Source organism: Anser anser, assembly GCF_964211835.1.
Source record: "Anser anser genome assembly, chromosome: 2".
NCBI classification, from domain to species: Eukaryota; Metazoa; Chordata; class Aves; order Anseriformes; family Anatidae; genus Anser; species Anser anser.
This window is the reverse complement of record NC_139721.1, coordinates 8,634,403-8,660,177: the sequence shown is the minus strand read 5'-3', so window position 1 is coordinate 8,660,177 and position 25,775 is coordinate 8,634,403. Positions and strand designations below refer to the sequence as shown.

Sequence of the window (25,775 nt, the reverse complement as noted above, 5' to 3'; positions counted from 1 at the left end):
TCTTTAATTAAAGTCTTACTTCTGAGGAACTGGCCTTCCATTTTCTTTGCTTTCTCCTCCCTCCCCTAATTATTGAAAAAATTAGCAAAGTTCAGAAATTGACCCTTTGTCTTACAGTTATCACTGTCATCCAACTGTAACAAGTTTCGGTCATCGAAATTACAAAATCAACCCCCTGCGTTGCCTTGCCAGCCCTTCTGGCCCATCTCTCCTCACCGTAACTTTCCTCCCCGGTTGAAGCAGACACCTCGCACCCCGAGCCCCTTGCTGAGAAGACAGATTGCTGCTTGCGAGAGCTAGACGGGCAGGTGTAACCCAGCACCTGCACAAACACTGCCCACGTCGCCTGCATGCAGCAGCACCACATATGGGATCCAGACATATGCAAAACTGGCTTTGCTTTCCAGAGCTGCCAGAAACAAAGCCAACCGCAACCTATCTGCGCAAATCAACAACACAAACAACACACATGAGCTGAGCACTTGCCAGCTGGAGGATCACAAACCCACCTTGAGATCTGTGCATAGGATTCAGCCCATACATCTCCCAAAATGCAGCAGCGGCTGCTATTTTTCACCAGCTCGTGGTGGCCCAGAAGAGGGCGAAACTCTCAATATTTCACAGTTCTGTGTTCCCAGCCACCTCCCTAGATCCTCTGCACTTCCATCAAAGATGGAAACTCAGCAGTCCAGGAAGGGCAGAGATGAGACAGATCACAGACAGGGGAACAGACTAAGCACACAGCATTTATCTCCTACCTTTTTCAGTCCCCAAGTGTCTGTAGGCCCACAGAAACATGAGGGAACACCTTTTGCTAGCCGTGAGTCCCACCTAGGCTTGGAGTCCACTCTCTAAAGAGGAGTGACAAAGCAGAGGTGCCCTAAGAAAGTCTCCTAATCTGTGGCCTAACTGAAGACGCTGCCAGCATGGTTGTTATAGGGATGGCTTTTGAGTGCTGTTTCAAGGCCAGTTAGAGGGAACAGACTTCCCATCAGTACCTGACTTTTCATTCTCAGTGTCTTCCCAGATCACCCCCCAAATGGCTGAAACCCCAGTGCTCAAAGAACATTTACTAATGTTGAAACCATTCCTATCCCTAGAGTGACAGCACTCTCTTTTCCACCAGTGATGCCAACTTCCCCTACTTACTGGTACACATTTTTCACACTCTTCTTTTCTATCCAGGGCTGTCTGTCCCCCAAGCAAGGAAGGAGCAGTCTGTGAGAATCAGCACCATGTTCCTTCCAGTCTTCCCTTGCAAGAAGCTTGTCTCTATGCCACACATGCAAACTGCTAATCTTACTGAGACCAATGTTTATTACGCTAATGATAACTATTTTCATTTTAAATTATGCCTGCCTCAGCTGGCAATGTCTCTGAGGAGGTCAGGTATGTCTGAGTCTCACCAGAAGGAAGGTTGGAAGATTTATGGAAGCAACAGAAAGGAACCTAAAATGTTGGCAGGAGCCTGGGGCTCTCTGGGCGGTACGAAGATGTCTCCTGGTTGTTCTGCATCACCCCCAAATCCTTCATCTCTGCCTGTCCCTGAAAGTACTTCTATAGAGCGTATAAATACATTATAAATAATAATTTCTGAATTCATAAAAAGGCACTTCCTTAATCCAAATAGAATATGAGCTGCAGTGACTGTGTGGTCCTCTGCTATTTCAAACACACGTTCACAGGTATGTCAGATGTAACCTTTGCCATCCCATTCATTTCGGCTTATCACATGACTGCACACTGCTAATAATTTCCTTATCTCCACTAAAAATGATTCTGGGACTGAAAAGGGTGCCATGACTTCAAGATTAATCTCCAGCTAAAAGCTTGATTTTACGCTAGATTTGCTGAATCAGAACAAGACCAGTGACTTTCCTCTACCTAATCTTAAATATATATATATATATAAAAAAATGCAAGGAATGTCCTGTACATGGTATACACGCCAGAAAGAGGGAATTATAATTGGTCTTGCACCTCACTACCATGTTTCAGGGTGGTGCATTACATGAGTTGCAGCAGTAAGGAAACTTATTGAAAAATGTGCCATCAGGCCATGTGAACAGAGAGATCTGCTCTTACTAAAATCATCACTCCACTTATGTTCCTTTCGCAGTACTACAAACCCTCAGGCTTACCATCGTTTCCCTTACTCACCCAGCTTGTGGATAACCCATGGCAGTCACAGCTTTCCTTTAAGAAAGGAAAAAGTAGAATTCTTGCTTCACTCTTGCAAAGAAAAGCTGGAAAACCTGACCAGGTGGTACCAGCCTGAAGAACCACAACCCAACCGTTAGAGAAAATCCACACCAAGGTAGTTGTTTCAACAAGCAGTGTTTAAGACAGATATGGTTTATATGGTTTTAGGCCTGATTCGGCATGGGGTCCTTTCCCCTTGCAAAGGTGCACGGACCATGGAAGATGTTTCTCCAGGACCATGCCGCCAAAGCCACTGAAGCTCTAGCATCAGGGAGAAGGAAGAAGAACAAGGAATCACTTGTGAACCTTTTCTGAGCCATCACACTGCTGCGCAGCGAGGGCTAAATGGGATGCCATCATTGGCTTATTGCTGGGTCAAGGGGTCAAAGCTCTAACCCTGTTTTCTCTTTCTAGATAAGCGTGTGTGGTTGTTATTTGAGGTAACAGGCAGACTACTCCTGAGAGCGTTTAAGAACAAGTGCAATCTGACTTCTATCTCATTGATATCCCTTTTTATAGCTCAAGAGCAGATGAAGCTATTCCTCTCGTTTCCCCCTGAAGTTACATTCAATATGCCTTGAATATGGTGTTCCTTTAGTCTTCCTCTTTATTCTTTAGACCTTCTTCACAATCTGTAGCTAAACCATGAGTGTCTAGGGGAGAGAGGAAGGCTCACTGTACAAACAAATTGTCACAAAGCACACTGCCCTCTGATTTCAATTCTGGCCAAGATGTCTCACTGCTGACCAGGTCTTAGGGTTGTTCTCAGTCCACCCAGACTGCGCAAGGTCTACCATGCAGGTCAACAGCAACAACAGGTTTTAGACTAAAGATGCTTCACATTTACAGAAGATGTGCAACTCACCTGAAACAGGCACCAAAAGTGCCTGTAGAGCAATGAAGCAGCACCTTCGTTACATAGCTCCTAACTTGTTCACCTACCCGAGTAACCTTAATTCCCCTCCTCTTTGCATTTCACCTCTTGTAGCCCGGTTACTCCTCATCCTCCTCCGTTTTGCAGCTTTATTTCCAACACTCCCCTCGTCTCCTCCTCCAGCTCGGCTGCTGTTTTATCATCATCACTGGAGCTGCCTTCACAGCTGCCAGCTTCTTCCCTGTAACATTGCTGCTCTTAGCTCACTCTAATAAAGCTCTGACTTTATGGTTTTGTTTAGGTGTGTGGTTTTTTTTTTTAAATGAAGTGGGTTGAAAACCATTCTTTTTTCCCTCCGGACAAAGCAGAAAACAGACAGGTCCATCTGTTCTCCTTGCAGGATCAGTGGCAAAGAACTGCATGGACACCCAAAAATTACATCCCACTCTTCAACAGAGCTGACAGCTCTGAAAGACTGACCATATTGTAATTACTTTTTACATAACTCAGAGATATAGCTAGATATTTGTGCTTTGGAGAGGACAACATTGAGTTGGGACCCTTTCCAGGCAGAAGAAAAAAAAAAAAAAAAAAAAAGAAAAAAGAAAAAAAAACACACAACATTTTGACAATTATTATCTAACTATCAGTAGGGCCTAAAGCAACAATTTCTAACCCCCGTCCTGCAAAGCTATACTACATGATCTTTGATTTCTGCATACACGCAGAGCTTGGGAGACATCAGCAGAGTCCCACAGGAACACAAGCTCAACCTACCTCAGCCTACAAGATTTAGGTACAAGACTGAATCAGGATCCAAAGCTGCAAAAATTTGGTGATGCTGGTTCCTCTATTTACCTTCTCTGGAGGGAGAAAGGTGTCCCAAGACTCAAGACAGTTAGAGATTTTACTATTTGGCAGTCATCTTAAGGGCAAAAAGGATGGATCTCTTTTCACCTATTGTCCAGAGAATTTTGTGAAGTTATTATCCCCACAAGGCCTTCAGCAATGTGATTAGGATGAAGTTCATTCATTTAAATTTACTATTTATAATGCAGTCGTCTATGTCTAAGCCATGCATTAATGCTCCTATTATTATAGACAAAGGAGATCTATTTATTTGGTATCATCTTTAGTTATCAGGGTGTGATTTATCGATGTCATCATTTGCTTCAGAATGAGTTGAGCAATCACCAGTATGCCCATATCCGTGATCTATACCAACAGCTGAGGAGATTGGAATGACTTGGTGTAGACGCCTCCAGGGAAGAAGCCTACATTCACTTCTAGGAATCCCAGCCCTATTCTACTGCTGTTATTTCTATTACAGTTATTACTTATTACTTATGCTATGTTACATTTTAATATTAATATTAAGTTAGGAAACAAGTGAATCTTCTTCCTGAGTTACTTCATCACTCATTTGTTTGTTTATCTGTTGCTAAATTAAAATGCACACACACACATATTCCTAGCTATAACTCAAAGTCCTGCTTAATCACAGCCAAGGATACCCAGAATTACTGACTTAAGCCCGTCTTTTGCAGCTACGCTACAGCCTACAGCTTTTGTTTGAGGAATTCGCCAAGGCTGGTTTAAAAATGATAAGTGGAAAATTAGTAATTTGCAAATTCTTCCAGCAGTAATCTTTCCTGCTGTTAAATCTTATCTCTAGACTGAATCTATCTTGCACCATCTTCCAAACATTACTGTGTCATCGTTTATGCAGTTAAAAAGTCTTCTAATAACAAAAAGTATTAGTCTTCATAGCCTCAAACAAATACTGATGCAGCACTCAGATTAATGCTTATAAGCACATTATCTATTTCAAGTTGCTTGGAAATTAACTCATGGTAGAATATGTGAAAACAAGCTCTGCCAATGAAGATGAGCACTGACACATTTCCATCTGCCCCAAATCTCTTTTCATCATTCATCCTAATAATGTTTCCTTTAGAGTTACTGTTTCCAGAAAACTATAAGACATAACTCTATAACAGAAAAACTGTTTTATGGTCTCCAGCAAAATGTTGCTTACGAGGTGATAATGCCCTGCTTTGGTCCCTGGGAGCAATGATGTGTTCTCATCCCACTTGCTGGGGATTGTGATAATTCAGGCAGCAAGCCATGACCTTCAGTCCTGGGTATATACTCATTCACTAGAGAAAAGTTGTTGTCCAGGTATTGTTGCACCAGGAGCTCCCATCCTTTATTTTTTGGGGATATCAGCTCTGACAGCAAATAGGGGTGCAAACCAGGAACTTGCATTTTTACTGGGACTCTGGGAGCAATAGATGCAGGTGTGGTTCAAGTTGGGTATAAAGTATCCTGCAGATCTTGAGTTAGTCTGCACGTGGTGCTCCTAAAACCCTTCCTCTGTGCCTGGATACACTCAAGGGACGGATATTAGCTCAGACACCAATAAATCGCTCATTCCCTAACACCGCCATCACCCCTAGAGCAAAGAGTGATCGTGAACAGTGACTCAGAAGTGTGTGGGTCTGAATCACAGCTCTAAGAGCTCCTCCTACAGCGATGTTGCTTGTACGGTGACGTTAACTTAGGGCTGTGCCCAGCCACACGCTGGTCCAGCGGGAGCACCTCAACACCGGATGCTGAATTCCGCATCAGGGAGCTGTGCAACCGAAAAAGAAACACTAATGATGATGAAACACAAGGTGACTCAGAGAGAATTCCAGCACCTAGACTGCCTTGCATGATATGGACAAAGTAATTCCTATTTAGTTCCTATTCAGAGGGAATGAGAGGCCCATTTTTAATGCTGACATAGGTCTCTTGGGTGTGTTAGCACTACCAAAGCAAGTTGCAGAACCAAGTGTTTGCTAGCTAAAGTGAACTCAAAGTCAAAGTCCAGTATTAAAAAGACCAAAAAGTAAATACAACTACTTATGCAAGTCCAGGTAGGAAACAAAACTGTCTTGTCAGCCCCATCAACCTGCTATCAGAGAACTTAGGCCACCTCAGTTTGAGTCAGTTATGGCTGGACTCTACTCTTGTAGTGGCATAGAGCATGAGAGGCTGAGGGGTCCCTCAAAAAGCACAGCTGGATGGCTCCCTCGAGTGATAATCCAGCAAACAGTTACTGGAGCTGCACTTCAGCAAGCATTAAATGCCACCAAAGGAAGAAAATGGGAGCAGGTGAGGAAGGGACAGAGACAAAGAGATGAGAAAGTCAGGAGGAGCTGTAGAGTAGGGAGAAATTACTAAAGATTGGACAATTCTGCCTTCTGTAATTGGAGAATTTGATGAAGAACTGGTGGAAATGTCAAATTACAACAGCGTCAGTAAAAAAAATAAAATTGAGAAGTCCTTGAGAAAGGACTATTTTCAATGAACTTAGTTGATTACCCTAAAGATTATCCCTAGCATTTCCCAGTGTCAGCACTCCAAATATAGACGACATTGGTGCTGGTTAGCCTAGCAGCAAGCAGCTTTGTTTGTGGTTAATATGAGGGTCATTGCCTCCATGGTGGGCTGACCTGCCCAGCATCTCTGGCCAGATGTTACAGTTCATTTCTGTCTATGCATATTCAGGATTGAATGGAGTGGGGAGGGAAGAAGACATCCCATAATTCTGGCCCAGAAGTCTTTCCGTTATAAGAAATCTATAAACTGACATACTGTGGGGAAACTAAATAAATAAATAAATAAAATCTATCAGCCCTCACAATATAAAATCTTTCAAACCTTAGAGATGCACAAAACACGACACAACTCTGTGGAACAATTTGGTTTGACTTTGAAGTGAGCCCTGCTGACTAGATTGGACTGGAGACCTCTGAAGATCCTTTCTATACTAAATGGTTTTATGGCTGCTCCTTCCTACAGCCCCAAAATCAGGATCTACACCAAAAAATGAGCAGAGAGATGGTGCGTTGCTTCCCCAGGCTCTCTCTGGGCTCAACTTCCCCAGGCTCTCTCTGGGGAATATCCTCTCTCAACACTGGGGAGTAGGGAGAGAAGGAAGACTCCACGTCTGCATAAGCCAACTCCTGAGGCAAAGGAGAGAAGCCACGAACACCACAGTGTGCGTACAGCTGAGTCCCTGGCAAGTCCCTGGGACAAGTCAGTGCTCCCTCACTATCCTGCATCTCCACCTCTCCTGTTTCCCCCATTCCTCAAGCTCTCTTACCTTACTGGGAGTTCGTTGTGGCAGGGGAGCTCCTCACCAGAGGTGCAGGCCCTTAACCTGGGCCTCTGTCGCTAACAGAAAATCAGTAAAAAAAAAACAAAAAAAAATTTGTAGTGGATCCAGAACATGCTCACATTGCAGCAGCCAAATCCAATTGTTCTTCTAGCTTTAATAGATTTACTCTACATTTGTACTGACATGACTAAAAGGGGTTGCTGGCTCAGTATTTCTGTGAAAACAAGCAAAATACAAACTAGCAGCTGTTAAAGGAATACACCACCACCTAAAAACTGCTCCTTATGTTAGAGGCATTTTCATGCATTCAAATACGGAGTAGCTCTCTGATGATTTCAGCGTTAGGTTCAATTCTTGGTACTGATTCAGCCGGTGTATGAAGGTGAGTATGCCCTCTAAAAATACTGAGTGCTGCTTACATACCTACAGAGTTTCAAGCTTCACAGAGGAAACTATAGCACATAAAAATTGGTGTTGTTAAAAAGACATCTTCTAGAAAGCAGTGCTATCTGTTCATTGATACGGGGGGCTGAGTGGTAGAGCAGGAGGAGCAATGCCAGTGGACAAAAATTCAGGAACAGGAAGAATTAGGACTGCTGCTGGAAAACTCCCACCCCAGTAAATCCTGTGCCCAGGTGAATCCCAAATGGCCACAAGAAGGTGCCAGGAAAACCCAGTTGATCACAGCCCTTGGTTTTGAAGCTTAGTTCAAAAGGTGGTTAAATGTGGGTTTGAGCATGATCTCAAGTTCAACTGCAATTGTGATTATAAAATAAACTCCAAACAGCATCAAGAGCGATGTATGGGAGAGCTTAGGAAGACAGACCCCGTGGCAAAGCAGAGACCAAAGGAAGGTGAAGGGGTAAACTCAAGATTCCCAACTAGGGAAAGATCTTAAAGCTACTGAAATCAGCAGCGTAAATAGAATACCAAAACTGAGAATAGCTACACCATCATTCTTTTCTTTGACACAATGTCAGGGATAACTGTGGGCTTGTCATGGCCTGCAATAATAAGCAGCCACATATACACAGCCCTTCAGGAAAGGGAATCAGAATTTTATAGAGAGCCTAATATTAATAAAAGCCTATCTAAAAGTAGGACTAAAATTTCTTCTGCCTTTATAGGCAAGACTCATCTGTCTGAAAGTGGCTTTTACTGCAGACTTTTGCTGGATATCAAGTCACCTTGGCTCATACTATAGACAACAGAATGGACCTGAAGCTGTGATTTATCCCCATGTAAAGCAGACCCCTACAACTGGTTGGATGAATTGCACCATAAAATGTATTGACTGTATTGACTAGATCTCCACTGACTATAAAGAGAACCGAAATACCTATTTCAGGCACAGAACATCACATGTACATATCTAAATTTAGTTATCTTAATGTGGCTCTGAGTCCCATCTCTCAGGTCAGGTGAAAAGTTTCCCATCCCTCAAGTGTTTTCAGCGTGGACACCTAAATTCAAGTTCATCACCCAACGCATCTTCTGTAGTCAGTGAGAAGTTTCAGGCACTGCAAGAAGTGATTAATCTCACTTATTTTAGAACCATCTTCAGGATTAGATTAACTGCACTCCAGAAACTTCTATTTCCTATTTTTCTTCTGCAAATACAAAAAGAGTCCAGACAGCTACCTCAGATAAGGCACTAGATGGATGGATCCCATTGTGAATGTTGATAAACAGCCTCTCAAGCCCTGAGGGAAAGCAGGGAAAACAAGTTGTTTTAAGTAATTTAGCACTGAATAGAGTAGCGTGTTTGAGAAGGTGCGGTGTGATAATGCTATATTCTAGAAGCAGAAACTGCCATGAACGTCAGCTGGCAGACCTCTGCACAGTGTCATTGCACACAGGACCTGACAAGATAATGGAGCAACATCTCCTACAATGAGTTAGACAAAACTGGGAGAAATGTCCAAATAGCAGCAACAATGCAACTAGCAATATCTTCTGTGTTGTACAGAAATCAAAAGTTTGGTACTGAACGATCAGTGGTCTCTTTCTCATGGATTAATACCACAGAAAATTATTGGGCTTTGTTGGCGTGCCGAGATAAGGAGCTGAAGTATCTGAACCTCTGAGAGTTTGATCACAACAAGGAGTGTTGAAACAGAATAGGCAAAGGCCTTCACAAAGTCCCATGAGCAAGAAAAAGATAAGATATAGAAAATAGAAGGTGTCATAGACATGCACAAAGGGTGAAACCCAAATTATTTCATTGGGGTAGGATTTCCTGAGTCTTATCCCAAAGAAAAGTGGCCATTTGCATAGACCCAGGAGGGTATCCTCAAGGTGGTAAGATCCCACATAAAATGGTTATGCCATTTAGTTGTCTTGGACTGCAACCACGGCACAGGTCATCTAGCCATGCTGTGTTACTGGCCAGTGTGTGCCGCTGCTCAGGAACATCCCCGGCATGGCTTTGCCAATTAGTCTAGACATACTTAATGACTGTTGTAGGCATGGGTGAAGATGCTGCCACACTGAAAATCTGGTCCAGAGCCATGGTCCTACGCATCTGATGCCACTGTGCAGACAATATCTGATCAGGGAGCCTTGCCAGTTGTGTGCATTGAAATTCTCCCAGCAGCATCTCACAAGCAGCAGTATTAGCAAAGGTAGAAGAGCAAATTCCAGTTCTTGTAATTACCTTCCTAAATTAATTCCCCTGTAATTTCAATCAGCTGCTCTTGACATTCCCTCCTCAGGGTGTAATCCCTCCTTGTAAATGCTCTGAGAACTGCATGGAGAGGCATGAGGGGAACAAAGATAAGCAGAGCTGATGCTGCACTGCTGAGCGCCTGGTGGGCAGCTCCCCACCATGCGCTTTGGGGATTTCACTATCAGACCCTCAACAGCTGTACCTACTTCTCTTTCATCCCCATTGAAAACAGAAATTTTTAGATTTTTTTTTTTGCATTTACAGTCAGTGGGAAATGCCCTGTAAAGAGTCTTGTGTTTTAAGATGAACATCTCTGTCCTTCATTTGAAGTAAGGTATAGCCTAAACCAAATAGTTCCTACAAAATATATAAGAATTGGGACTTGGATGGATTGGGGCATTTAAGCTTTCAGCGTTGCTTCAGCTCTGCTTTGGTGGAGGACAGCACTAGGAACACTGAATTGTTATATCAGTTACAAACTTAATTGTTGTGGTTTAACCCGGCCAGGAGCTAAACACCACACAGCCGTTCGCTCACCCTCCCCCCTCCCTCTCTGGGATGGGGGAGAGAAACGGGAAAGTGAAGCCGGTGAGTTGAGATAAAGACGGTTTATTAAGACAGGAATATAATAATAACAATAATAATAATAATAGTGATAATGATAATAGTATTAATAATAATAATGTGTAAGAAAACAAGTGATGCACAATGCAATTGCTCACCACCCGCTGACCGATGCCCAGCCTATCCCCGAGCAGCCAGCGCCCCACCCCGGCCAGCCACCCCTATATATTGTTTAGCATGACGCCAGATGGTATGGAATACCCCTTTGGCCAGTTTGGGTCAGCTGTCCTGGGTCTGTCCCCTCCCAGCTCCTGCTGCACCCCCAGCCTGCTCGCTGGCAGGACAGAGCGAGAAGCCGAAAAGTCCTTGGCCTGGTGTAAACACTGCTCTGCAACAATTAAAACATCAGCATGTTATCAGCGCTCTTCTCATCCTAATCCAAAACATAGCACCCTACCAGCTACTATGAGGAAAAATTAACTCTGTCCTAACTGGAACCAGGACATTAATATATCAAAAGGTTGGAAATCTGAGATGGGAAGGTAAACAAATTCATACCGTTGAACTGAACAGATAAAAGTAACCCAACAATCAGGTCGAAACAAAAGGAAATGAGGAAATAATTGCTGTTTAAACATAGGTGCAGTGTCTCATGAAGTCCTAGTTCTTGTATTAATTCAGTTGACTAGCAGAAACTAGATGCAATTAAAAACTGGCTTCAGAGATATAAATAAAGCCATAACAAATGATATCATATTAACCAGGAGGGGGAGAAGTTGTTATTTAGTGAAATGCTGAATGGATTTTCTTAGTTCTGGTTTTATTAAATGCTTCCTTAATGATCTATAAAAATAATTAAATTGAACGTTAACAAAATTACCAGATACTAATCTGGAAGGTGATCAAAACACCAGTGAGGACAGAAGAAAGTAAATATGAAAAGCATCTGAGATTAGAAAACAACACTGGAGAGTCAACACAACCAAATACAGCTTGGCAAGGAAATGCAAAACACTTCCATACAGCTCTCAGCAACAACTCTGAAAACGAGGAGGACAAATGAAATGCAAATATCCAGAAAATGACATAAAGTCTAGAAAGTCAAAGGAAGCAAAAGAGAACAGGAGAACAGCTAACATGGACAGGATTAGGGTTCCTGCACTGTTGCTCCCATAAAAAGGACCACCATGTACCAGCAACCTAGAAAAGGAAATTAGGAAAGATTTTGGCGAGATTTATATATGCAGAAGGAGGTGAGAGCACACACCACCTCAAGAGACATGGAATGCTTCTGAAATCAGGGTCTCAGCATCTCCCAAACTGAGACTCAGCAGGGTTGGAGAAATGCGTCTCCACTTCAGTATGGTTTTTAAGACCCACCTACGAACCAGAAAAAGTCAGCGACGGGTTGGTTGTGCAGAAGAAGATGATGAAACCTAGCGCTGCCTTCCACCACACCTCAGTTGTACTCCTTCACTGAGGCTGACCTCAGTGTCACCTTGGGTAGGTTTCTCCTGACTTCACTGGCACCTTTCACCGGCTCCAAGTTAAACAGGCTCTTAAGTAGCTTGCTTGCTTGAGGCTGGAGAAGGCAATTTACTTATTTCCAGCCTGAAAGTTCTCCCAAAGTGCCTATTTCTAAGTAGGTTGCCATGAACCTAAATATCCCTGGGCATGTCCCTCTCTCCATAGAAAATGTTAAATTTCCCAGCTATCACCCTAAGACAGGAGGAGGCATATACATAACAGCTCTCATGGCTCATATTCCTTGTAATGCTATTAATATTTAAATTAACCCTTTTAATACAGGATCTGCCCGAAGCAGTAGAGGAAGCAATGGCTCCATGGCTCCACTTCTTCTGTAAAGCTTCACACACAAGAAGGAAATCTTGCATTATTAAATACAAAAATAAACATAATTATTTTTTATACCGTACAAAGCTGATCACAATAATGTCCTACCACCCAGCTGCCTGGCTATATCTAAAGTTACTGCTATATCATGCTTCAAAACAACATATAAATGATCTTAATGCTCACATGACTGATTTTGATTGGGAAGTTTCTTTGAGCTGCTAAAATTACGACCAAATTACTCAAGTCCAGACCTTGTCCTTGAATGTGCATTGTTATCACCTGACCTTGCACACACATCGGTGCTGGAAAGGACTTCTTACTGCCCTAGTACATTCATGCACAGGTTTGTACCCTGGCTAAGCTACAACTAAAGAGGATTTAGTCAAGTAATGTTTGAGGATGGGGAGCCCAAAAAAAGAACAGGAAGATGCCAGGTAAGTAGCCTTTGGTGGGATGTTTGGGAGAGGCAGGCACTGCCAGGGCACCTTCATGTTCACTTACACACTGAAGCACACAGTGGTATATAACAAGGTAGATATGTGAGGTTTTTTTTAATCCAGCTGTTAATATACATCAGCTTCAGTTACTATTTTTCCCATTGGATTTGTCTTGTAGGTTCCCGTGTTCTGTACCAAATGAAGCAAAAAGTGTGTGGGGAGGCTCTCCCTGCTCAGTTTTAAAACATCTCAGATGAAATTAAGAAATAAAACCTGTGTGACCTCTCCACCAGGCAGCTGACCCACAGGTGCCCAGACCTGTGAGGTGCAAGGAGCGAAGCGAGGCACGAGAAGGGACCGAACCGAGCGCCGCCTCTGACCTGAGCCCAGCTGTTGTGCTGGGGACACTGCAACATGCCTGGCACAGGGTTTTTTTCTGGAAATGGTGCCTCCGGGACCGGCAGGGCAGCACTGCGACAGTGCTACTCCTCGCTTCTGAGTTTCTCAGAAGAGGAGAAAAACCCAGGTTGGTGGCTGCTGGAGGGGCTCTGCTGCATCCCCTCCGGACAGGATGATGAAATTTGGCACAGTTCGGTTCTATAGAAATGACAGCAGGGACTCTGGCACCTTTCCGAGGGGCTCGTTGCTGGTGGAGTTGATGGTGTGAGGAGCTGCTGCGGGTTTGCTGTCACTGCTGGTGCTGATGCTCCCCAGCACTGAGCTCTCTGCCCACCTGAACGAGCCCAGCCGCCGCTTCACCTGGCCACGACCCGCAGACGGGTGCCCAGGGACACACACCCCTGGGGATTTAGGGCCTGCAGAGGAGAACATCATCACTACAGACACCTGCGTGCCCGCAGCTCCCACCAGCTCTCCCAGGCAGGCGTTCGCAGCACCAAAATTCGGCAAGTTAGCGGCGTAGCCATGGAAACACTGAGCACTGCAGGCTGACCGAGCCGGCACCGATCCCTGAGTGGATCTCACTGTCGACACCAAAGCCCTGGTGAGGAGTTACGGGGCTGTAGGTGATGGCGAGCTGAAAACACACATTTCCGCCCAGACCCCTGCCCACCAGAGGGCCAGGCCTGTAGTTTCAGAGGGAGTTCAGAGGTTGCTTGAGGAAGCACTGGGCACCCACGAGTTTTGTTGCACCTGCCAAAGTGACTCCAAAGCAGGACCGTAACCCGCTGGTGCTCCACAGCCAGCCAAGATTTCCCCAGGCTCTGCCTCCCCTTCCCCACCACCACGAGCAAACACCAGCTCACAGCATTGCTGATCCTGGTGGAGGAAACAGTCGCATCCCCACACCAGCCCCGGGGAGCCCCTGCAAGTCTCAGCAGAGCTGTGTCAACAGAGGTGTGCAGTAAGGTCTCCAATGAGTAAGGCTTTGTTATTTTTTACAAAATACAGAGCGGAATATATATTCCGTGCATTACGATGGATTAGGATAAATAATTAAAATGGGGCTCGCACTGGCAAACGCATTCACAAAGGGAGCTTGCTAATGGACCAGGCTTGCTCTCCTGCTCCGGGGACTCACTTAGAGACAAGTCCATGCCAGACAGGCCAAGGAAGGGATACAATTTATCCTCCTTCTTGCCCCCAGCCTGTTCCCAGCTCACCTCAGGGTGACGGCTCGGTGCATCTTACAAAGCGTCTCCCGAAGGGCCAAGAGGAAAATAATGGAAAATTCCCACCTGTTCCTCAAGTCCCTCAACACCCTTTCCCACAAACAGCCCACCCAGGATCAGTCATACAAGAGGTTCCCAGAAGCACTGATGATCGTATCCCTCTGCCTCCTCTGTTTGTTCCAGGCGCTAAGTGGTATTGAGAGATGATTAGATGCAAAATAGGCAAGGACGTTCACGTGTTCCCCATGGTTTCCCCTTTCCCATCAGGAGGTATGCTGTGCTGATCCACAGCAGTCGAGAGCAGCCAATATCGCACACTTTTCAAAAACAAAATAAAAAAGGAAAATCCAGTCCCGAGCCTTTTCCTAGTCTTATTTTTCTGTGAAAGTAACGGCTGCAGTTGTCTCGGGGGATGGTATGAAAATAAGAATATCTCCTAGCTACCTCTCCTTCAGCCTCTGTTTTCATTAAGTCAGGCTGAAAATTTTCCACAAATTGCCATTGCAAAGTTGATCTGAATTCTGTTACCTTCCTGGAGTCTGTCCATCATCCACCAAATTCCTTGTGCTTATAATTAAAAATAAACTAAAAAATCAAAATCTTACTTGCTTTTTTTTTTTTTTTCATTCAATTCATTTTTGCTTCTGTGCATAAATAAAGCATTTGGGTGTTTCATGGAGGTGAGCAGGGCTCGAGTCAGTCATCCTGGCCAAACCACTCATCCCACGAGGCTCAGCATCAGGGGATTCTGGATATACAGCGTGATTCTCGACACAAAGGAAAGCTCAGTGCATCACGGGAGCTGTAGTTACACCTCCAGGAAGAGGAGCTCAGAAAAGAGCAGGGATAGGTTGTAGCCTGACCTTACACCCCCAGGAGCCATTTCCAAATCAAAAATCTCAAAGATTTAAACAGCTATGTGTGTGTTTATATATATATATATTATTATTATTATTATTATTATTATTATTATTATTATTATTATTATTTTCCTGCAAATGTGCAGGAGCTCAGGTTTGAGGAGGTGAATTCTTTCATGGGAAATTCAATATTTTATCTTACCAACCACTCCATCAAGATACTGCAGTATTGCCACCAGGTCTGAGACCACTGGTGTTCTGGCAGGGAGAACTTTAAAGGTGTTAGGTAAATCTTCTGCCCAGTAGTACATACAGGAAATAGATGTTTTCAGAAGGTGAAGGAAACGGAGTCAGCTTCTTTGGGACCAAATCACCTTTCTCTTTGCTATAAGCAAAGGTGCAAATTCAGATGTGCAGAACAAGGGAGGAGGAAGAATCACAAGAAATCTCTCTCCTATCGCTCTCTGCAAATCACTGCTGCCGAAGGCTGAACGCCAAAACTGCCACCAGAAATTCCCCTGCATCTTGTCCCTATGGCCTGGTTGTGCCTGATCATGTTTTTGCATTCTCATTCGGTTATTTCAAGGGATTGAATCATTTCAGTAGATCCAACTGCACCTAAAGCAAAGGGAACTGTTTACACCAGGGACTGTGTCAAGCCTTTATTTATGTGCACATTAGAACAGGGAGATGCACGAAGGATCGTGACCCCTTCGTAGCCATATGGGCATCACTGTACAATTTAATGAGTTCCCATCTGCACTGCCCTTTTAAAAGGTAGGTTATTTTTTTCAGGCATCCAAAGCTTTTGCAAAAACCTTTGCAAAGCCCCTTCCTGCCCTCACACAACATCCTCAGTGTGTCTGAAAAATGCAAGCCTCTTCCATCAGCAGCTTCCCACTTCCGAAATCCTGGGATAGGCAGCACCAAAGTCCTTTGAATCAGCTCTTCCTTAAGCACCTTATGAGGAATCCATCACATCCGCCCATGCTGCAACCCCTTTTGTTCCTCAGCTGTTTATTCCCTCGGTCCTACATGCATGAGAGCAACTGTCTTACTCTTAATTTGATTGTATTGCAAAAATATTGATATCTGCTGAAAGGTGACTCCGAATGAGATGAAGTATGATGTTTTATTAGGATAAATGGGACTTTCCTTCCTAAGTAAAATGGCATATTTGTAGACTTTATGGAAAGGTTGGCAATCAATCTCTCGGCAACCCAAGAGAGAGTGTAAAGTGTTCTCGTGTGAAAAGCAGCAGTGGGGAACTGCCGGGACAGCACTGCACGGTGTCACAGCAGCACCTCCAGCCTGAGAGGGACTCCTTTTCAGAAGGAAAAAGGCTAAAAGACAATTCATCTGAAAGCAAGAACAAAGACTTCAGACATCAACTCAGAGTGCTGCTTCCCTGCTGCACTGCTCCTGCTCTCGAGCAGGTCATTGCTCTCCAGACGCACGAACGAGCTCGGAAAGCTGGCAGCAAGATCTCAGCACGCTGCTCCATCACTTTTGGCAGGTTTCTTTTGCAGGGCCTGATCGTGTAGTGAGGTAGGAGCCCACAGCTTCTGCCGAGTTCAAAAAGGAGATGAGACTGAGCAGAAACTTGGACTGCAGAACACCCCTGGGTGGCTTCGGAGGGGGTGGGCTGGCAGAGCCCAGGCAGAGCACTGGGTGGCTGCTCGAGGTGCTCTGTGCTCACACCTCCTGCGGGGGCACAGGACACCTATTCCAGCTGGAAACATTGCCGTGCTCTCTGCTGACCCAGCATTGCTCATCTGGAAGCCCGTTCTCCTCAACCTTAATGCCATAAAAACCGAGCAGCATTCCCTCATCTCCCCATCAAGTCCAAAAAAGTCTGGGGAGGATCTGGCCCAGAAAACACATTTGGGTTCCTGCCTAGAGGATGGTGCCTTCCCCGCTGATGTTCACAGGGGCACAGCAGAACCTTCACCAAAAGAAGTGGAACCATGGGAGGAGTTGTGTGTTTTACTTCCCTTTAGGATAAGGAGTGCTAAAGGTGTTTTTTCATTAACGTTGATTGACTGACCAATACCCTTACTGAACTCTGTGGGAGCATGCCAGGCTCACATCTCAGCATTTTGCAGGACTGTGCAGCCACCAAGGAGCTGTTGGCCACACAGAACATTGGGTCCACTCCTAAGAAGGATCAAACCCTATAAAATTACAATTTTGCCCATTCTGCAATCCATGTTGCATAAGGATTTTAAGGGTAGCCACACACCTAGACAGCCAGTTAATATGAATATTGTAACGTTGAAATTTTTATACCCATTGCGCACAAATGTGACTTAGCCTACCTTAGCCTCTCTAGCCCCATCCACCACCCTATTGCTTGTTCCCAGGCATGAGCCTGGGCATGGATTTGACCCAGCTGCCATGGCTATCCACAAACAGAGAGATGCCACGCACTTGTAAGGCTCTGGCGTGTGCCAAAGCTTCATTTATGCAGCCTGTGTGGGCTGAGCGAGGCAGGAGGAGCGGGAGGTGTGCCTCCGTCCAGACACGGCTCTCCCCAGGCAGGAGCAGCGTTATGCAATACCAAGCACAACCCAACAGCGAGCTCTGTACAAAAAGCCTCCCCCAGCACAGCATCTTCCCCTGGCCCCAAATGCTGTCTCTCCCTGCCTGCTACCACAATTTATTCCAAAGGCAAAAAAAGGCAAAAAAAAAAAAGAGGTGATGGTAGCCGGTGTCCACATTGTCACAGAAATCAAACTGGAAAGCAGGAGCCTTTGTCCCAAGTCACACTTTATGAAAACACTGAGAAGAGGGGGGCAGCAATAGGTGAGTGGCACATAGCAGCACTTCAATAGTGAACGCTGCCTTCTACTTCTCGCCCAGGGCGAAATCCCTGCAAACATCCACGAGAAATTTGCCGGAAGGTAGAATCACAGCCCTACACTCGAGGTGTTTATCTGCAAGTGCAGGAACTACACTGGTGATCAGGGCTTCCCAAAATCCAACTCCAGGCTCGCAGCCCATACAGCCCAGAGCACTTTGTCTTTGGCAAATAAAGCAATTTCAGAAATCACTGCTTAAAGCCTCTATCACACAGGGCTCTGTATACGTTACAGAATTCAAGAGAAATAGTACACCACGATCACTGATAATCCCTTGGGTTTTCAAACACATTCACAACACTAAAAAAAAACACATTTATTTTAACAGGACTCTGCCAACTTCGTTGTATGCTGTAAGCAGCCTTATTTTTTTTCTATATTCTTATGAAAGCTTAAGGGATCTGAATTTTTAGGAATGCCAGTGGTCATTAATATACCTTGGCGCCTTTGGGACAGAAAACGAGTTTGTTTCATCTCTGCCTGTGGCCAGTTCAACTTTCTGGTGGACAGGGCTGCAGTGCCTGGGCTTCGTGCCCTGCGGGGTGACACTCAGAGAACCGAAACCCGATGGCTTTCGTTTGCCACGTTCAGCTTCTGCGGGAGCCGGTTCACCCGGGGTTTATAAAAGCTGGTTTAGCCACATGTAATGCTCTGCGCTGAACTGAAGCTGGCAGCGTCCCCTTAAGCACTTCGAGCCTTAAACCCGCTCAGAGCTGGCTCCTGCTCCCCTATCCCGCTTCCAGGGGTTGAGGCGCGCAGGTTTGGGCACAGCGCCCTGAGGCGACGCAGGGGCACGGCCCGGAGGGAGCCACGGGCTCGAAAGAAACCGTTTGTTTTGGGGAAACCCGAGGGAAAAAGATAGATAATAAAAATATAAAAAAAAATAAGAAGGAGAAGAAGAAAAGAATAATAAGAAGAGAATAATAAGAAGAGAATAATAAGAAGAAAAGAAAAGAATAATAAGAAGAAAAGAATAAAAAGAAGAAAATAGTAAGAAAAAATAGTAAGAAGAAATTAATAGGAAGAAAATAATAAGAATAAGAAAAAGGAATATGAAAAAAAGAATAAGAATAAGAATAAGAATAAGAATAAGAATAAGAATAAGAATAAGAATAAGAATAAGAATAGAATAAGAATAAGAAGAATAAAGAATAATAATAAAAAAAAAAGAATAAGAATAAGGAGTCAGAGTAATAATAAGAAAACCACTCAGCCAGCACATCCCTTAGTGAGGTCCCCGCCGTTCCCCCGGTGCTGGGAGCGAGTCCCCCGGCCGGGGATGATGAAGCAAAAAGGGGCCCCCAGGCGCATCCTGCCGGGGATCCCCGGGGGCCGGGGGTCCCGCTCCCGCTGCCCGTACTCACACGAAGCCGTGGTAGAGCAGCGCCCAGCCTCGGGGTCGTTCCAGGGCGTCGTAGATCAAAGTTTGGACCCGTCGGTACTTGGCGTGGTTCCTCTTCACCGGGCGGCTCAGGGGGGTCTTGGCCAGCAGCCCCAAGCCCGGCGGGCTCCGCTTGCCCCCCTCGTCCTTCCCGCCGCCCTCCAGCAGCAGAGTCCCGTCGCGATCGGCTCCGGACCCCAGGGCCAGCGAGCCCTGCTCGGAGTCTCCGCCGCCGCCACCTCCGCCGCCACCGCCGCCACCTCCCGTCGCCGCCCGGCCGCCCGATGTCGCCGCCGCCCCGCTAGCGCCGCGCCGAGCCTTCAGCCCCATGGCCGGGCCCCGGAGGCGAGCTGCGGCTCGGCGGCAGCCCCGGGAGCCCCAAGGCCATGATCCGAGCTCCCCGCCCTCCCCCCCACCCCCCCCAGCTCCCCCCCCGGATGGTTGGGTGGTGTGTTTGTATATATATATATATATGTGTGTGTATATATATATATATATGTGGATGGGGAGTATATATATATATGTATATATATATAATAAGGGGAAGGGGGGATGGAGGGGGGGGGGAGGCGGTCACATCCCCCTCAGGTCATCCCCGCCGGCGGGCGGAGGGGAGGCTGGAGCAGCGCGGTGGGCACCTGGGAGGGGAAGCATCGCGGAGTTTATTTACCAGCCCGATGCCCGAGCCCCTTCCTCCCCCCTTCTACCCCTCCTCCTCTTCCTCCTCCTCCTCCCAGCTCCTGCCTCCCCCCCCCCCCCCCCCCCCCCCCCCCCAGCCCTCACGTTAGGGAGTGGCCCATTGTATGCACCAGCAAATAGCCGCCCGCCCCCCTCTCCCCCAGCCCCGGGGGGGGGGGGGGGGGAGGTTGCTGCTCAGCCCCCTGCCCCCCCAAACCCATCCATCACCCCCCCAAATGAAAAAAACCATGGGCTGTCAGCCCCCCCCTCCTCTCCAGCATCCCCCCATCAGCCGCCGCCGGAGGAGCCGAGCGGGGAGATCCCGGCAGGCGGCGGGAGGGGGAGACCCCTCTCGACACCAGGGGATCCCCCCGCAGCATCACAGCCCACCCACACCCCCCCCCATCCACACACACACCACCCCCCCGAGGGGAGGGGAGGGGAGGGGAGGGAGGGGGAGGGCATCCCCGGCCCCCCGCGGAGCAGGAAGGAGGAGGAGGAGGAGGATGAAGGATGCCGGGAGAGGCGGCTGGAGGCGCTGCCCGCCGAGCAGTTCTCGCTCGGAGCCGAGCTGAGCCGAGCCGAGCCCCCAAGCATGGAGCTGGGGTTGGGGGCAGCACGCCCGGGCAGCCCCCAGCCCCACAGGGCTCGGGTTTGGGCACGGTTCTCTCGGGGAGGGGATGCTGCTCCTGCCCCGGGGCTCCGGGGCTGAGATCCAGCGGCCTCGCAACCCCCCACAACCTACCCCACAAGACCCCACAGCCTTCCCCCAGATGTGTATCAGCCCCTGGGTCCTGCCCCGGCCCTAAATCCAGAGGGGCTGTGATGGTCACTCTCCTTCCCCGCTCAGTTTCGTGGCTGAGAAGCCGGGAGGAGACAGCTTTTGTGTGCCCTGCAGCCTGCGTGCCCCGGGATTTCCGCAGCAGGAGGATCCCCTTTCCTCCTAGAGGTGATTTTCCGTGAAAAACCTCTCTGCGTTCACATAGCTTGGGCGGATACCAAGGGTCTGATCGAATCTTTCTTGTCAGATAATATCTCAAAAAAAAAAAAAAAAAAAAAAAAAAAGAGAGAGAGAGAGGGAAAAAAAAAAAAGAAGAAAGAAAAAAAGAACAAGACAAAGCCCTACAGATTGCTGGTTGTTTTCACAAGAGGTCCCCCTCCTCCAGATGGGGGAGTTTTCCTGGTGTCTCCTGAAGAGATGCCAAGACACCCAAAAGCCCTTCCAGATTTATAAGGGAAGCAGATTTGCCACCTACTCGAGCAGCTCCTGCTCCCCCAAAGGATTTATGATCTGAGCGGTCCCTTCTCTTTCGCATACCAGGAAAGGAAAAAAAAAAAATGGGAAGGGAGCTCCAGGAGGTGGACCCACCGGAGGCTTGCAGAGGCCACTTCACAGCAGCCTGTCGGAGACGTCACAGGCACGTCTGTCACTGCAAGAAGATGCTGGGGTGGGGGGGGGGGGGGAAGGACTTTATCCCCTCGGGTGTTCGGACCTTCTGAAAAATTGAGCAGCTTCTGTGTCAAAGAAAAAAGGCTCTGACAGCCCGGAGCTGCCCTCTGCTACCATTCCCCTCCCAGCCTGCGGCCACCACCTCCGCCCTCCATTCACCCTGCCAGCAAGCTCCAGTGTTAACACCACCTCAGTCACCAGCCTTTTTCCAGCCTTCACATTCCCGAGGGGTTTGTTCATGGGCAGATGTAAGCAGGCAGCGTGGTGTCTCACCTGCACGCCTGTGGCATCGGCAGCCAGGGGCAGGCTTCCTGAAATCCCCATGGCCCCACCAGCAAGAACTCAGCGGCCCCAGCGTGGTACCAGGAGCACGCACGTTCTGCTCCCTGCTCTGCTGACATCTATCAGCATCATCCGAATGGCATTTGTAGGCTGTATTCCCAACGAGGGCTGTGGGAGGCTAGGAAGTTTGGATAACTAGGCCATTTATCTCTCTCCAGCTCCTGTTCTACCTCAGTACAATAGCGATGATGCTTTCCAATACCACAGGGGAGCCGTAAGCATTAGCGAGGATGTATGGGGCGTTGAGAACAGAGCGCTTATCCAGATAACCCCCTGTGCCTTAACCTTCATCCAGCACTGCATGCGAAGAGGCGGGAGGAGAAGGGGGAAGGAAAGAAAATTTATAGCTAACCAATTCATCACAGTTTTGAACCACAACAGTGAACGTTCAATGTGAAATGGGGATGGTAAATTATTTTCGGGGGGAGGGGGGGGCAGTAAATTATTTCCATTAACCAAGGGTTGTACCAATGTCAAATAGCAATCAGTGATTGATAGTCAGGCACGCCGGCTTGTTTGGCTTTTACAGACCTCACACCAGGGACACAACACTTTTCAGTATCAATTACAAGCTGTTTTGTTTTTTTTTTTTTTCAATTGCGTCCTCCAAAAGGCAGGCCCTCAGACATTTTCAAGTTCCAAATTACCCCCCCACAAACTAGCCATTAGGACCAAAGAGGAAATGAGTTTCCATCTCCCCTCCAAATTTAAAATCCCATCACTCAGTGTCAGGAATTCTCCTCCTCCATGCTCCATCTGGGATAACTATTGCGCAGATGTATCCGCACTGGCTGGGAGGCAGCTTAACACAGGGGAAATTAGATAAAACCTTCTAAATCAGTGCAAAGACAACCAGCAGTTTTGAGGGGCTCTGAATTAGACCCTAGTGCTGCTCCAGATAACCTCACTGCTCCTTGGGTCCCCAGTCCTATCGCACACCTGCTGGCAAATAGCTCCCACCGACTTCCAAGGGAGCTTGGACAGATGGAGCACTCCAGGCTATGATTTGGCTTGATGAGCAATTATGCTCCATTACTATTATTTATGATGTGTTGCTGGCAGCACCCAACATGCACAAGTTTGATATCCACCTCCTTGGCTGACACTCGACGTCTTGGTAATCAAAAGCAAGTGCTTCTTGCCGAGCTGGAGTTTGCAGCCAGGAGGCTGCAACAGGCTCTGCTGGGAGAGTGCAGAGGGACTGGTGGTAAACATCTCCAGTGGGTTACGTTGGCTTTTGTCAAAAAGAAACATTGGTTTGGTCAGACAAGTTACACTCTAAAATCATAGGAAAACAGGAAGGGATTGTATCTGCTGGTCAAGATAACATGGTTTGTCTTGACTTATTCATAGATCTGGTGGATTCAACTGGAGCATCTGGATCATGCTAACAAGATGGAAAAATGCAAATAGAAATTCAGGAAAATTCAGTTACACTGAAAAAAAAAATAATAAAAATAAATGGGAGTCGAATGGACAACCAGCAAAAAAATTTGGGAGTGGAATGGACAGCCAGCTGCTCATGAGCTTCAGTGGCAGGGGGCAGAGATCTGGTACCTGAAAAAAGTGCAGGGGAATACCTAGGAGTCAGGAAGAGAAAGCAACGCTGTCTATATCACAAGTGAAACGGTCGTTAAAATGCCATGTCCCATTTTAGTAGGACATACTCTAAGAAAGGTGCTGGAGAGCAGAACCATAGGGATCATCTCCTGGGATGAAAGATCTGGAGCTCGAGGACCTCTTGACCTAGATGTCCTAGATACAGCAAGACCCAGTGCGGAGGATGAAGCTATCTATAGAGGTAAGTGGGATCTCAGTGTCAGTGATGTGTAGAAGATGTTGAATATTTTTGCCCTTCTCTTTCTGTCCTTCTGCTGGCTCCCCTCTATCTTATCAAGCAAAATGTTTGCAGTGCTTCAGGGACTCTTTTCATTTTCCAACTAATCCCATTTCTGTCTGGTCTCCAGCACCAACCTCCACTCAACCTTTGATAGAAGCTACATCAAGCACCCTCATGTTCTCCATCTCCACAGTTCCAATGGCTTCAAGGAGGTCTCCAGCCACATACAAACTTACCTCATGATCCCTTTAAAGAATTTTGTTAAAACTCAGTACTGGGATGTCCACAAAATTAACCAAAGCGCTCGCCCACAGTCTGGAAGCACCCACTCCTCAAGAATGAGACAAAGCACAGAGCTCAACACCGATAACCCAGCTCATTCCAGCAGTAGGAGCAGTCTACCCATAAAAGAGATTGAAGCTCCGTGGGGCTGATTTCCAGGGTTGCTGTCCCAGTCACAGCACTGTGCTGCAGCAGCTGCGCTGTTCAAACACCCACCTAGCTTGCATACTGCAATTTCAGCGTTCAGCAGCAGAGAGATGCTCAGGTATTTCCTCTCTCATCTCTACACATCCATCTCCTCCTCCTTCCCTACAGTTACATGTGAAACTTATTTTTAGGGCTTATGTTTTAAGGCTTAGCATTAGGATAATCTAAGCTATGGCTATTGCTACTGCCTGCTAAACTAACACAAAATGAAGCCTAGCAGTCTACCAGTGGAACAGCCCACAGTCATGCACAAAACACTCTCAGACTTGGTCTTAAGTCAGAGTTGCAGGTTTGATCTTTATTTTTAAAAGCTGTGACCTAGTTCAACCCAAAGTTACAGTCTGTGATCTGCAGATGGTCCAAGTGATCAAAATGTCACCTTCTGGCTTCCAGATCATTGCATGACCTCCATGAAATCAGGCCAGGCAAAAGGGCACAAAAAAAGTGTTACTGGGGAGAGTGACATCAACGTCTGTTCCTTGAAACTGCCAGTGGAAAAAGGGGGGGAGAAGCTTGGGAAATCTCAAAGCTCTGCAGAAAAATAAAAGGTAGTTATGACAGCCAGCTCTTCCTTCCCTAGACTGCAGATAAGCCTGATGAAAAGTGGCTGCTGCCTCAAGCTGTTTTCCTTTCCTCTGCAGCAACAAGGTGCAGCTGAAAACCAGAGCCTATATTAGCACCTTAGGGGCTGAGGAACTGTGGTTGGCATCCCAAAACATCAGTGCCTGTAGACCTATCCTTTTCTCTTTCTTTGTGAATTTTGTGGGGTGGTTTCACTGCCTTCGAAATTGCCGAGGCTCTATAGCTGGCAAGAGATCAGCCTTTCAACATGACATTCACCTTGGTGAAACTGCAGGGAATAGGCAAAACACATTTAAAAATAAATAAATAAATATATATATATATATAACATCTCCATAGGAAAGATGCTTGCTTGGGGGCCAGATCCCCTGGTCCGAGAGAAAGCAGGACAAATGACTCCTGAATTTCAACTGCAGTACAACACATAAATCACCTGTGTCACCTGTCCTCTTTCTAAGCTCCAGCACTCAGTGTTCCTCCAAGCACAAGAGCTGCCCTCCTGTGGCACCCTTAACAATGGGAGGCCACAACTGCTAGATGTCATTGGCCACACTGCCTACTAGCTTCACGGGAAAAAAAAAAAAAAAAAGAAAAGAAAAATAAATCTTCACCTCTATAAATTATGGCACAGACAAAAGAAAATCAATAAACTATATCTTCACATTGTCTCAATGCCATTAAAAGAGCATCTCAAACCAATCAAAACAGCATTCATAATTCACTCATGCGCACCTTACTGAGCTCATGGCACAGTGGAGAAAGCACGTGTGCGCCCATAATCTTGTCCCATCATTTCACATAGTCCTTGACTGTGAGACAGGAGGAAGGATTTCACCCAGCAATGTTCATGCATTGTAGAGACCTTGTCCAAACCTTGGACTACTGGGGTCC

The 25,775-nt window shown here is 46.6% G+C and overlaps 1 protein-coding gene across 3 annotated transcripts in view; it reads right to left on the bottom strand.

Annotated features, from left to right (window-relative positions):
* KCNQ3 (potassium voltage-gated channel subfamily Q member 3) overlaps positions 1-19,904 on the bottom strand; it is a 197,958-nt gene extending 178,054 nt beyond the window's left edge. For all 3 annotated transcript variants that reach the window (XM_083826419.1, XM_083826420.1, XM_083826421.1), the window contains exon 1: positions 19,487-19,904. In XM_083826419.1, coding sequence (XP_083682545.1) covers positions 19,487-19,833 — 347 coding nt within the window. In that variant the 5' untranslated portion in view covers positions 19,834-19,904. The remainder of the gene's footprint in view (positions 1-19,486) is intronic.
* Positions 19,905-25,775: the final 5,871 nt, after the last annotated feature.